This window comes from Thermochaetoides thermophila, assembly GCF_000221225.1.
Source record: "Thermochaetoides thermophila DSM 1495 unplaced genomic scaffold scf7180000011821, whole genome shotgun sequence".
Taxonomy (NCBI): domain Eukaryota; kingdom Fungi; phylum Ascomycota; class Sordariomycetes; order Sordariales; family Chaetomiaceae; genus Thermochaetoides; species Thermochaetoides thermophila.
This window is the reverse complement of record NW_006383037.1, coordinates 1543097-1556112: the sequence shown is the minus strand read 5'-3', so window position 1 is coordinate 1556112 and position 13016 is coordinate 1543097. Positions and strand designations below refer to the sequence as shown.

Below are 13016 nucleotides of genomic sequence, written 5' to 3'. Positions count from 1 at the left end.
GTTGATCCTCGTTTTTTCCTCTCTACTCCAGCAAAGCTGTTTGCTGAGCTCTGCGGCATGATGGATGCTCTGATAAGACGAACAGAGGGGCCATATTCCTTATCGATAAGCTATCGGATCTGCAGGGGATTTGGCTCAGCCTTATGTTAGCGGATGGCAACGCCCTTGGCCTTGTCCGCAACTTCTCACCATCTTTATCCCGTGTCTTTTGACTTTGGTCATTAACAAGTTTTCTTTGTATAAAGACTGAATGATAAGTGAGGATGCCTTGAATCCAGACGAGTAAACACATTCTGAAATACGAGTACCAGTAGAGCTGTTCTCTGCCTCTTCTCGCTTGTTTGAACAGAGCTGAGACCCTGAGCGCGAGAGTCTGCGAAGGCCGGCATCTGCAGCCGCCCACAGCCGCCCGCAGCCAGCCAGCCGCACAACGCAGCGTCATTTGTTGCCGCAATAAGCTTAAGTCGCATTTTAGGTTGCCGTGCTGCGTTTGCTGCTTGCTGGACACGTGTGTCTGGGAAGGAACCAAAGAGGTTCTCCCGGGCATGAACGCTCTCTTTCTCTGGCCGCGCTGTGCCCGCAGCAGTCGCCCATCTACTGCCAGCACAAGAACTCGATCTTCGCTGCCACGCCAATCCGACCGCGTTCTCTTCACCCACTACATCTACATATTCTTTCGCCAGGGCCACGGCTCGGGATCAAGCTCAAGGATCAGACAGCCTATCCTGTCGCTGTCCTCTCTTCTGCAGTCTGTGCCCCCTTGTTGGTCCTCAGTTCCCTGACCCCTCTCTTGTTGCTTTCTTTTTGCCCCCCTCGACTTTTAGATGATTAGCATGGGCTGTTGACTCGGCATAATTCGCATTGAGGACCCGAGCCCGGCCGCCAATGTCCCGTGACAGCCCTCTCCCATCACTTAACCCTTTTCTCTCCTTGTTTCCGACCAAAGACTGATCTAGTCGCCATCTAGTCCTTCGCAGCCCTTTAGTCTTGTCAGATCATTCACAACAGCTGGCAAGATGGATGCTATGGAAGCAGTGCTGCGAAACTTCAAGACCATCCCCTGCCCATCAGGGGACGCCTGCACCAAGCCCGGGTGCCAGTGGCAGCACTCCTGGGACCGTGAGCCACAGACATCATCCTCATCGTCAAAACCCGCGCCTGCGGCCAGCCAGGACGAAGACGGGCCTCGAAAGCGTCGCAAGCTCTCTTCGGAGCCTGTGCCTGCGCTTGCGCCTGCTCCTGTGAAGGATGAGCCGAAGCCTGCCACTCCTCACCCCAAGTCGACTTTGGAGAAGCCCGTCTCTCCTCCTCCTGTGAAGAGATTCACTCCTCCAAAGTCCTCGCCGCCTCTCAAGCACAAGGTGCCGCAGCCCACGGCCAGCGCCGCGACGGTGATCCAGCCTACAGTGGAAAAGCAGTCAGTTGCTACGCCCTCTAAGGCAAATGGTGCGTCGGCAGTCAGAGCTTCACCAAAACCTTCACCCTTACCTGCATCACATGGAGCGACTTCAAATCCTGCTGTGATCCTCAGCAATGCCAGTACCGTCCGGTCTTCATCACAGCGCGCCGTGTTACCACGCGTCTCTGTGGCATCTGATCCGAACCCAAAAACAGGCAAAGCCGCTCCCTCCACGACTTCTAAAACTTCCTCTCCCGACGTTTCTACACCTCAAAAAGCAACTTTGCAAACACAACCACAGAGCATGAACAGAAAGCCCGAGGCCTTGAATCCTCGGCATCTGAAGACTGCGCCCGCACCTCACGACTTTCGATACAAGTGTCTGAAGCTCCTACATGAGCAGTTCGCACGGCTTAACAATGAATTGAAAAAGGATGCTAAAGACGACGAAAAGCCTCTAATTCTTTCGCCGCAGGAACTGATCTGGCTTGCGCTTGACGAAGAAGAGCGCATCGCGACCGAGAAGCCGGCCATTTACAACAACGTCATCAAAAACAGAATCATGCATTACAAAAAGATGACGGTTCCTTCGTGGATGGCCGAGCGCCGAGCCGCCCTCCAGAAGCAGCAGGCCGTGGTCACCCCTTCGCCGGCTCGGTTTGCTGCTCCCAAGGCTATCAATGGTCCTCCTAAAGAAGTCGATACCGGCCTGACGCCTGAATTGGAGGTCGAGTTTCTCAAGTTTCTCCAGACCCCCATCGATAAGCTCGCTCAGTTCGGCTACATCCCCAGAGCCCCTACTGAGGAAGAGATCAAGGCAGCCATCGAAGGCGAGGAAGCCGCCAATGGCTGGGAAATCTGTGAGCGCTGCAAGACCCGCTTCCAGGTCTTCCCCGGCCGGCGCGAGGAAGATGGTGCCCTCACCTCCGGCGGTGCTTGCACATTCCACCCGGGCAAAGCTTACTACCCCGAGCGCGTCCCCGGCGACTCAACCTCACATTCCAAGCGCTTCAACTGCTGCAATACCGTACCGGGCGACACCCCAGGCTGCTCCATCCACCAGACCCACGTGTTCAAGACCTCATCCCCGGCCAGGTTGGCGGCTCTGCTCCCCTTCAAAGAGACCCCGCCCAACCCGGATGCCCCCAAAGATCGTGCAGTTTGTTTTGATTGCGAAATGGGCTACACCGTCAAGGGCATGGAATTGCTGCGCCTGACGGCCACCAGCTGGCCGGATGGCAAGGAGCTGCTTGACGTGCTGGTTCAACCCTACGGTGAAATCCTCGACCTCAACTCCCGCTACTCGGGCGTCTGGCCCGAGGATATCGCTAATGCCGTGCCTTGGGAGCCAGGGCAGCCTTTACCGTTGCCTACTTTTGTGGGCCCCGAAGCGGCGTCAGTACCCCCGTCTGAGGGCGTCGCCGATCCCAAAACAAAGCAGCGTCTTAGAAAGAAGCTTCCCATCGTACCCTCCCCTGCGGCAGCCCGCGATCTCCTCTTCTCTCTGATTTCGCCAGATACATTCCTCATCGGTCATGCCCTAGAAAATGACCTCAACGCCGTGCGGATTATTCATCCCTGCTTGATCGACACTGCTCTCCTCTTCCCCCACCGTCGTGGGCTACCGATGAGGTATAGGCTCAAGGGGTTGATGGAGATACATTTGAATAAGACTATACAAATCGAAACGCCGGTGGTGGATGGGGAGGGGAAAGCGGTGCCTGTGGAGGGGGGCCATGATTCTGCGGAGGATGCGAGGGCTGCGGGGGAACTGGTGAGGTTGAGGGTTATGGAGCGGTGGAGAGAGATGAAGAAACAGGGGTGGAAGATTGAGGAGGGGAGGTTTGTTCCTCCGGCAGGGGAAGGAGAGAAGAAAGAGGAGAGTGAAGGGAATGAGGGGGAAGTTGTGGAAGATCAAGGAGTGGGCGTGGGGAAGGTGGTGGCGGATTTGGCTGCTGTTTAGGCAAGGGGGGAATGGCAAAAACGGAGGGTTAGATGGGACCTGGGCATGGGTTGGGTCGATTCGTTTCGGAATGGTCTTTTTCTCTTCTACGTGGTTCTCTCGGGGCTTATATATAGACTTGGGCTTGCCTAAGGAACTCACTCTGGCAAGTTATACCCAAGCCTAATATTGAGAGGAACGACCCGACGACATATAGGTCAGATGGTCAGATCGTCAATGGCAAAACAGCTGATGCACACATCCTAATCTACACACGGGACGGGCCTGATCAGGCTGGAGCTATTGGAGATATGAAGATTCTCCCCCCCCCCCCCCTTTCCTCCTCCCAATTCTCAGTTCTTGACTGCTCTACTTCCTCACATTTGGAGGGCACAAGTCAGAGCATAATAGGACATCTGTCATCTGCCCCTCCAAGAACTGGCTGTTCTTAGGGGTCGGTGGCACTTTCGCAGCGAGTATTACTTCGCAGAGCATTGTCTTTAGCTTAGGGATTAGGAGCTTTATTACCTGATAGATACGTACGTACCTACGGTTTATCTACCTACCTAATTTGGGCCTGGGGATGCCTGTTTCTGGGGAATGTCATTTGAGACTCATGGTTTGGGCTGATTGTGAAGTGACTCTTCTTGGCGAGGCCGAGTAGGTAAAAGGATAATATTGTCCAGTACATTCCCCAAGAGAGAGATCAAGAGAGAGATATCTGACAGCCTGAAGACGTAGACGTGAAAGATCTTGTCTCGACGTTGAAGTGTCCGTTTTTCTTTCTTTTTTTGGTTTGTTATATATATATACATATATATATATATATATATATATTGCTACCTACATAAGCTTCTACAACATGACTTCTCCAATCCGTTGTTCATTTTCTATTTTTGGTTAAACCAGGATACCTCCATACCTCGATTCTCAGACCCCTTTTCAGTTCCATAACTTTTTCCCCTTCTATCTATCCACTCAAGATAATTCAAACAACCGCCCAAACAAACAGGTACACTACCTACTCATATACACATACTCGCATATACACAAAAAGTCACACTAACAGCTTACAACCATTCAACACCCCAAATCCTCCCTCCCGCCAAGAAGGGCACGATCTCCGTCCCATTCTCTCCCTTCAGGGACTCGGGGATCTGAGCAGCGTCCCGGATGAGCTTAATCTTGCGGGTTGCGGGAGGGAGACCATAGAACTTGCGACCGTAGTCTGAGAAAAAGCCGGCCAGGGCCTCGTCGGTGATTTGGGCGGGGGTGAGGTCGCCTCTTTGGAGGGCGAGTTCTAGGGAGTGGAGGACCTGTTTCAGTGGAAACACATGGTTAGTAGCGATATCAGAATGTAAGATGAGAGACTGGGGGGACCTAAGGGGAAATGAAGAAGCAAAAGGAAACAACAGGGGAGAATTGAACCCAGAAAAAAAAGGAAGCAGAAAGAGGAGGAAGAAGCACGTGAGAAGCAAGATGAGATGGAGAATGTCAAACTTACATAGCCTAAGGCGAAGGGCTGGGTGAAGACGCCCGCGGCATGGTTGCCTTTGCCCTTCTTGGCGGTAATATCATGGGCTATAATGACACAGTCAGTCGCTAATGAGATCACATAACACAGCCAGATATGATACCCAACAAGGCACCCAAGGGGGGGGGGTGGGGGCAGGGACATAGAGAGGGGGAAAACATACGGGCGCTATCCGTGCCAAGGAAGAACTTCCCGTTGCTGGTAACAACAGCCTCGAGAAGAGCACGCCGATCCTCGGGGGTTTTGGCAGACGGCTTGCAGTAGTGATGCTTGTTATCATAGTTAGCACTTGCTTAGTAGTTCCCTCAGAAAGGGGAAAAAGATACATACCACGTTAGCAGACCAATCATCCACCAACAACGAAAGATGATGCGCGGTCTGTCTTCCCGTCAGCACCCATCTCTCGCTCGCTTCCCAAAACAAATCCATGATCCGGAGCACCTACGATCGTCCCCGCCACATTCTCCCCCAACCCCCTCACCGTCTCAACCGCCTTCTTGGTCGTACAATGCTCCAGCACAATCTTCAGCCTCGGATACTTCCCCGCCAACTCCTTCAGCACCGGCAAGAACTTCTCCTCCGCATTCATGCACGTCACCCCGCTCGCCGCGTCGCTCGGCACCTCGCCATGCAGGTTCAGCACAATCCCCTCCTCCTCCATGGCGCGAAGGATCGGATCGAACTGGTCCAGGGAGATGACGCCCCATTGGGAGTTGGTCGTCGCGCCGCGGGGGTAGACCTATTGAGTCAGTCTCCAACCCCCTGCTTTTTATGAACGAGCGACGAACAAACCTTCACACCATAAACTCCATTTTGTTTCGCCCTGCGAATATCCTCGACCGTCACACTCTCATGCAAATAAAGACTCATCAGATACCCCACATCAGGGGCGTACCGCTCCAGCGCCTTTTTGTATTCGACCGCTTCGTCAACCGACGTCACAGGCTTGGGAGCGAGATTTGGCATCACGAAAACAGTGTCGATGCCGGCGGGGCGGATTGTCGGCGCGACGAGGGCGGCGATGGGGCCGGGCGCGTTGCGCAAATGGACGTGCATGTCCGCAGCCGCGGGAAGGATGTAGGTGTCTTTGAGGGGCATTTTTGCTGTTGTGGTTAGGTATCTGGCGGCTGTTTTGAGGAATTGGAATTGGCGAGACATAAGGAAGGGCCCGCTGCTTCAAGGGTTGTGATGAGTGAGGAGGGATAAGGATGAGGGGCATGCGTGAGAGTGAGCTCGGTGATGTTGCTCAGTAGTGGGGTGGGGTGCGGGGGGAAGGGAGAAGGGTTAGGGTTAGGGTTTGCTCAGGGGCACCTCGGGAGTTGTTGCTCAGGAGACAGGTTCTCCTGAGCAGTGACTCCTGCTTACTTCTCTGGTAGTCTACTTGAGTGGTCCGAATCGGATGTTTTTGAGGACAACCAGGTAAGTAATCTCGAAAAGTTTTTGGGAAGAATTTACTCCAAGTGAACTTCTGCATGGTAGCATGCTAAAAAACGAGATCACTGGGTGATTGTTGGAGCACTAATCCCCTGAATATGCCCCTGAATACTCCAGTTTTTTTTTTTTGGTAATACAACTGTTGTCCATTCACAGCTTCAATTCTACTATCATCTATCCAAAATATCAAAGTATTACTAGCAAGATTTTGCTGCCTATGATGTTTTCTGTACAAAAAATTTCTCACATCAATAGTAGCCCCCGAAGCTGATCCCTGAAGAGTATCATCGAAACCACAATCCCAGTCCAACCTCTTTCAGCTCCTGGCCGAAACCCTACTAGCACGCTACTGCCTAGCCACTAAGTTTTCTAGCATGGAAACCAAGGGAGCCCAACATGCGCAACAACCAGGCATCTGGCCTGAGTATATGTCCTCACTGTTTCGCGTCGCTAGCCCCTCTGGGCTGGCCGACATATGCTGGAGGCCTCTAACTCGAAGATTTAAGGACTTTGGGTCTCATATTGGAGAAGGTTTATCCACTGCAAGTCTCATAATAACATACAGATAACACTCCTAGTGTCAGCAGGAGGTTACCCACAAGTCTCACCCTGAATCAGCCCTCTCGAGACTCTCAACCCCAAAAATGTCCGACTCTCAGCCCCCCGCCGACTTTGAAGAGCATTTCGCCCGCGAGATCATCCATAAAGATTACACCTTTCTCGGTGAGAACTTCATGGTCTCCCCCAAAACCCTCTCCCTCCCCGCTAGCCCCCCATTCGCCCCGATCGATCTTCTCAACACGGGAGATCCCGATAGCACAGGGGACAACGCTCCCCAAGCAGGCCTCCTCTCCCTTCTACCCCCCGAACTCCTCCAACCCATCCTTACTACCCTTGATCTCGCATCCCTCTCCAATCTGGCCCAAACTTGCCGCCGCGCAGCCTACATCATCCGCACCCTCCCTGCGCTGGCCACCCTCCGCCGACATGCCCCCCACGTACTGGCTTATTACCATCGCTCCTGGCGCACTGCGCATTCACCGGTGGTGAGGGAGTTGCATGCGATGTTGTATGCTACAAGGTGTGTGCGTTGTCCCCGGTTCGGAGCGTACATTTTCCTACCGCTGGCAGCGAGGGTGTGCTGGGCGTGTGCTTCTACTGCGCCGGAGGTGAGGATGCTCAAGAGGGAGGAGGCCCAAAGAATATTTGATCTCGGGGATGGGATAAAAATGGTGAATAGATATTGCGCTTTGAGGGGGAAGTATGGTGAGGGGGAGGATGTGGTTGAGATTCAGGATGGGGGGTGTGAAATGGTAATTGGTGTGGAGGCGTTCATCGCTATGTACAGGCTTCATGGGGGGGAGAGGTTTTATTCGCGATATGAGGAACTGAGGAAAGAGGCGAAGGAGAAGGGAGATGAAAGGACGAAACAGGTGCTGGATTTCTTTTACTCGGGATGGGAAGAGGAGGAGACGGATATCTTAATGGAATGGGATTGGGAGGAGGACGGGCCGATGGTAGATTTGGATGGGGGGCAGCCGAAGGTGTGGAAGAGGGCGAAAGAGTTGGGGATGGCGGAGGATAGGATGCAGCTAGTGATGTTCGCACCATTTCCGGCGTTGAAGGAGAAGATGGAGGCGCAGGAGATGCTGTGGTGTTATGCATGTGAGTGGAAGAGGAAGCAGAAGCCTGAGTCGGCGGTGTACAAACAGCTTGCTAGAAGGGCTTGGTTGAGGGAGGAATTTTTTAAGTGGCATTTGAAGACTTGTGATGTGGTAGAGGATATTCGGAAAAGGATGCTGGAGGGGACGTGGAAAGGACGGGAGAGAGAGGAAGCTGAGATTGAAGAGGCGAGGAGGGTGATTGGGGATAGCGAAAGTGGGACGATAGGCTTCCCCTGATAGCAACTGCTGCTCGTGAGCATATGCTGCGGTATGAAATGGGCGAGTGGGAAAGGGGTTAAGTGCTTTTGTCCCTTAACATCTTTGCTGTTATCGCCAAAGCCGCGCGGGATGACGGCTTAACTGTCAATGTGTCTACAAGTAGATATAATTGCAGCAGCACCGCTTTCTCTTACTCTGAGGGTGGTTGTTTTTTTTTTTGTTGTGGTTTGAGCTGTAATGTCATTAGAGACATGAATGCGTACCCTGGTCCTGGATTCTTGCGTTGACGGAACCGGTGACGCTGTGCCAATGATTGAGCAAAGTCCCGGCTTACAGCAGTTACACTTCCTTCATTCCGTCAACTCGCGCAGGAAAAGTCCTTTGTAGATTCGTTCAGGGTCCCTGGCACTCAACCAGAGCCCTGAAGTACACAATCTTCTGCTTACATCGATCCACTACATCCATTCTTACGGGGAGCCTACCTGTTATCCTCTCCTTGTCAGATTCTGTTTCTAAAAAAAGGACGACGAGGGTGTACCATGTACGCCATGCACAGTTGAATCCTCTCAAGCCCATTCAAACGTTCTCAAAAGCAACTGAGAGATGTCATTCTAGATTCCCTCATTAAGAGCATCTGCTCCAAGAGCGAGATGAATGTTACACAAGTAAAACGAACTATGGCATTGATGTATGGTAGTTCTAGCCATATGCTAAATTTTTTTGACTTGCTAGGAGCGGTGGTTTGAGTAGACTGTCTCTTCTCTGCACATTGATCGAGATATGGTAGGCGTGGTGCATCTCTAAACCGTTACAATTGTCAAACAAGATTGTTGGAGGCAAATTAACGTTTTTGAAAGAGAGGTGGGGACGGTTGTGCTCCGCGACAGCGAGTTTGTTTCAAGTATCCTCGATAAGTTATAATCAGGAGTCTACGTACAGTCTGTTGCCGGAAAGCTTCCTAATGGTATGGGCCGGCTCCTGAACCGGTGAGCTGTTTGATGGTCTTGGGATACATATTTGATGGCTGTGCCATAGCCCACAAATAAACGTCGAATGAACATGAAGTGTGGCGCGTGGTGATGATAGAGGCTTTCCGTTAGGGTCTTGTGACGTGGATAGGAAAGCATAGACATAGGCCCGGTTCACCGATGCAGTTGATGTGGTTTATCACGTACAAGTGTGACTTGATGTTCTTGCAGTGTAATGACAGTGGTTTCTTGCGTGATTTGGGCTGGAGCTATTTGATTCTATATTATTTACAAGTGGCAAGTTGGCAAGCAGGACTGGGCAGCTTGGAACTCCTTCACTGTCACACGGATACGGCAGTCCGAGGAAAAGGGGTATCCGTGACTGCCAACATAAGGGACACTGGAGATAGAAAAATTGTGAGCGACACAAAGCCGTGGTTGACTCCAGGAGATATATGGAGCTGCATTACCGGAAAGAATGGACCAGATGGCCGAGAGGATTCTATAAAGGAAACGAGCCGAACACGATGAAGGACTTCTCTTGGTTTTTCCTCTTCGGACCACCATAGAGTGCTCTTCGTGTGTGGGCCAGGGGTAACAGAGAAACGGCCACTATTCCTTTCAAGGCGTCAACAGATCGCCCAGGCATAGTCCTCGAGATCTTGCAAGGAGAGGATTTGCCTTGGTCGGGGCAGAAAGACCTCTAGAAGAGCAGCGGCTTCGTCGAGCTTGTTTTTTTTCTTTTTTTGGTAGAAATTTAGAAGGAAGGAGAGGTATTGAGCGGGCTCTCCACTTGCACCAGCAGAGTTCTGTGGTCCGAAGCCCAGTGGGCAAACTCGAAGAAGGCTGTCTCCGGTCCCAGGGCTAAAGCTAGTACCCCTAGTACCCCTAGTACCCCTAGTACCCCGCCAGCTCGGTGCGTAGGGCTGGTGGGTTAGGACGTGGAGGTCGCGGGTCGAGATTCAGGCAGAGAGCATATCTCTTCTGGGGTTCTGCGGAGTTCCTGAATCCCAATCTCGGTGGTTTGTATTAAAGTCGCCACGGATAATGATGCGTTGTACATATTGTATATTTCTGAGGCGTGTCCAGGTTGGAAGGACCCTATCCGGTCTGGGATGTAGGTATACGTTGATAATCGTAATCGGAGGTAGGAAGATGTCGAGAATGTCATGGTCGGGGGAAAAAGCTTGGCCAAAAGTTAGACGCTGATCCACGGATATGGCTGCACGACGAGGTCTCTTAAAAGTTGGATTCTTTAGTCCAAAAGGGAGATGCGATTGAGGATCGAAAGATCCATGCTAACATTCTTAATTGGCTCTCTTCGGTGTCTAGGGCTCGAGTAGACTACGCTCAAGAGCAGGCCAACATTTTGGAGCAATGGGAGGAAGGAATTGGAGAATGGTTTATCAACTCTCCTCAGTTTCAGCATTGGTACTTCAACTCTTGGGATATACACCTTTATCCAGCTCCTCGGTAACAAAGCCCCACCGGCAGAGGTCAAAAATGCCGATGCCCATCACGACAAACATAAATCCCGGCCGAGAATGAGCGAGCTACAGGCCATGTTTCATGCAGTTGCTTGTCTGTACAAGGACGGGGTTTTCAATAAATGTTGATGCCCTTGACGAGTACCGATTGTCAGACGATGAACGCTCAGAGCTCATTGAGGTACTTCTCAATCTCTAGTGATACCAGCACAGAACGAGTGTTGTCAATAATTTGGCAACATCTCGACCTGTGCCGGATATTGTAGATGTGTTCAAGGAGTATCCTTCCATTGAGGTGGTCGCGCAAAAGCAGGACGGAGAGAGATACCTGCAACATCATCTCTCCCGGTTGCGCAGCTCGCAGAACGCCCGAACCTTCAGCAAGAAATTGTTCGTCGTGTTCCCGATGTGGCAGATGGCATGTAAGTTGATATGCTTGATGAGATCACGCATATTCGGATAAGAATCCTTTGCTGACATTCATCAGGTTCCTGTTCATCCATCTCAGCTTTTCACCCACTGTGAGTTTTAACGGCGGATACGAGGGCGGCAAGACAATGTTGTTGAGGTTGACAGGTCAAGACTTGCTGGGTGGAAGAATAAAGAGGATGGAGAAGATGCTTCTTTGACATACCCATAACAGAGCGCAAGGTCGGGATCTACACGTGTGAACGTTGCTTTGGTTTTCCACTGTAACGACAAGTGCCACTCGGCCCCTAGGTGCGACGAGTGTGGTGCCCCAGCACATAACCATAAACAACCAACACCTTCCCCTCCCCCAGTGCCCGAATTGTTTGGGCCCAGCGAAACCAGGCCACTCGGACCGCCCGGCCAAGCCGAAGATCTGGCAGGGCAAGGTCATGAAACTCACGGACTCCCAGAGGAAGGCCGTCAGGAAGGCCGGCCAGGCGGCGTACCGTGCTGCCAGACGCAGCAGCCTTCTCCGCCCCTACTCCTACAGAACGCCCTTAATCAGAAAGGGGGAGGCGGGGCTCCCCTCCCTGGCGGCTCCGGAGGACCCACCCCCACACCAGACGACGAGGGGATCCTCCCTGACGCCCCACAAGCCCCGGCGGACAGGGTGTCGGAGCCCCACCGCCGCCCCACTTCACCGGGCTCACACCGAGCCCCCCACCAGCAGCCTGCCCGCCCGGTCCTCCGACCGGTCCTCGGTGCGGCGTAGGGCCGGGGCACTAACATCCCGAGAGAGGAGGTCCGAGACCGACTCCGCAAAGCTTTCTCGCTAACCACTTCTAAGATGGCCTGCTAAGGTAGTGATCAAGGAGACCTCCGAGATCTTAATCAAGAAGTGCTGCGATTTTCCCCAGCTTGTCAACTTCCTAAGCTTCGGGTCTCGCCTGTGGGAGAAATGCGCGGCCTCGGCCCTCTTGCTCCTGGACACCTTCTGGGAGAGTGAGACTACGCACTTCCTCCTCGAGGAGTGGGCATCACTACGACAGGAGAAGGAGGCAGAGCTCTCCAGAAAGACCAGGGTCGGGATCAGAGGCTCGATCGGCGGCTTGAGCACTGGGGCTCCCGCTAATCGGAGTTATGTTGACAAGTGTTTGGTCAACGAAGAATTCCAGACGTTCAATCCGTCAGCACAACTCCCTCGGAACAACCTTTCCCTCTTTTCTTCTGCTTCCACGCCGACACCCAGCTCGTCGGAGTCGGTGTCGGGGCTAGAAATCCACATCCCCGGGGTCGTACGAGAGTGATTCCCTACCCGACACACGTCACGCAACCCTCCGATGTTTCCCCTTGCTCACGCGGGTTTTTCCCCGGTGAGGGCTCTTTCTCCGGCGGCACATGTATATAGAGCAGTTGGGTAGCTATTGCCCGCCGTCGTCGTGGGCACGGTCCAGTAACCCCCCCCCCGGGGGGAAGGGGGGAGACCGGTCGGAAAATAGAATTCGATTCAATCCATTTTAAACAAAACATAGAATATTTATACCTTCAGCACTTACTGAACACGATACCAACTAACGTCTTCTCTGACCAAGTTTCTTGATCCAGACTCTAGCATAGTGCAACCTTAGGTAGATAACCTGGTAGATAGGACGTTGACGGATGTCCTATCCTGCCAAGTCATAGGGCAAGTCTTGCCCTTGTCCATGCACTCTCCCATCGGTACAGGTGTACATCTTTTCATTGAGGGTAGTAGGTAACCTCAAAGTAGGCTGGTAGAATCAACGGAAGAAACTTCCCATCAGTCAGAAGTGCAAGAGTTAAAGACAAACCGTCCATCCATTCATTCCATCACCCATATACCTACCCCCCCCCCTCTCCTTCCCTTCCTCATGCTTCATGAATTGAAGAAACCCAAGCCAAAAAAAAAAAAAAACGAGAGAGAGAGAGAGAGAGAGAGA

At 52.5% G+C, this 13016-nt stretch overlaps 4 protein-coding genes across 4 annotated transcripts; 3 read left to right on the top strand and 1 right to left on the bottom strand.

Annotated features, from left to right (window-relative positions):
- Window positions 1-1016: 1016 nt before the first annotated feature.
- CTHT_0063410 (uncharacterized protein) lies at window positions 1017-3362 on the top strand (the record flags this gene model as incomplete). The annotated part of the gene is made up of 1 exon (XM_006696585.1): window positions 1017-3362. One exon carries the CDS (start codon window positions 1017-1019, stop codon window positions 3360-3362), a length of 2346 nt encoding a protein of 781 aa, XP_006696648.1.
- A 1049-nt stretch (window positions 3363-4411) lies between these two features.
- Window positions 4412-5973, bottom strand: CTHT_0063400 (dihydroorotase-like protein; the record flags this gene model as incomplete). Its single annotated transcript, XM_006696584.1, has 6 exons — window positions 4412-4657; window positions 4846-4922; window positions 5039-5144; window positions 5206-5253; window positions 5321-5614; window positions 5668-5973. 6 exons carry the CDS (start codon window positions 5971-5973, stop codon window positions 4412-4414), a joined length of 1077 nt encoding a protein of 358 aa, XP_006696647.1.
- A 980-nt stretch (window positions 5974-6953) lies between these two features.
- Window positions 6954-8210, top strand: CTHT_0063390 (uncharacterized protein; the record flags this gene model as incomplete). Its single annotated transcript, XM_006696583.1, has 1 exon — window positions 6954-8210. The coding sequence occupies one exon, from the start codon at window positions 6954-6956 to the stop codon at window positions 8208-8210; it is 1257 nt and encodes a 418-aa protein (XP_006696646.1).
- A 3297-nt stretch (window positions 8211-11507) lies between these two features.
- CTHT_0063380 (uncharacterized protein) lies at window positions 11508-12365 on the top strand (the record flags this gene model as incomplete). Its single annotated transcript, XM_006696582.1, has 2 exons — window positions 11508-11826; window positions 11923-12365. 2 exons carry the CDS (start codon window positions 11508-11510, stop codon window positions 12363-12365), a joined length of 762 nt encoding a protein of 253 aa, XP_006696645.1.
- Window positions 12366-13016: the final 651 nt, after the last annotated feature.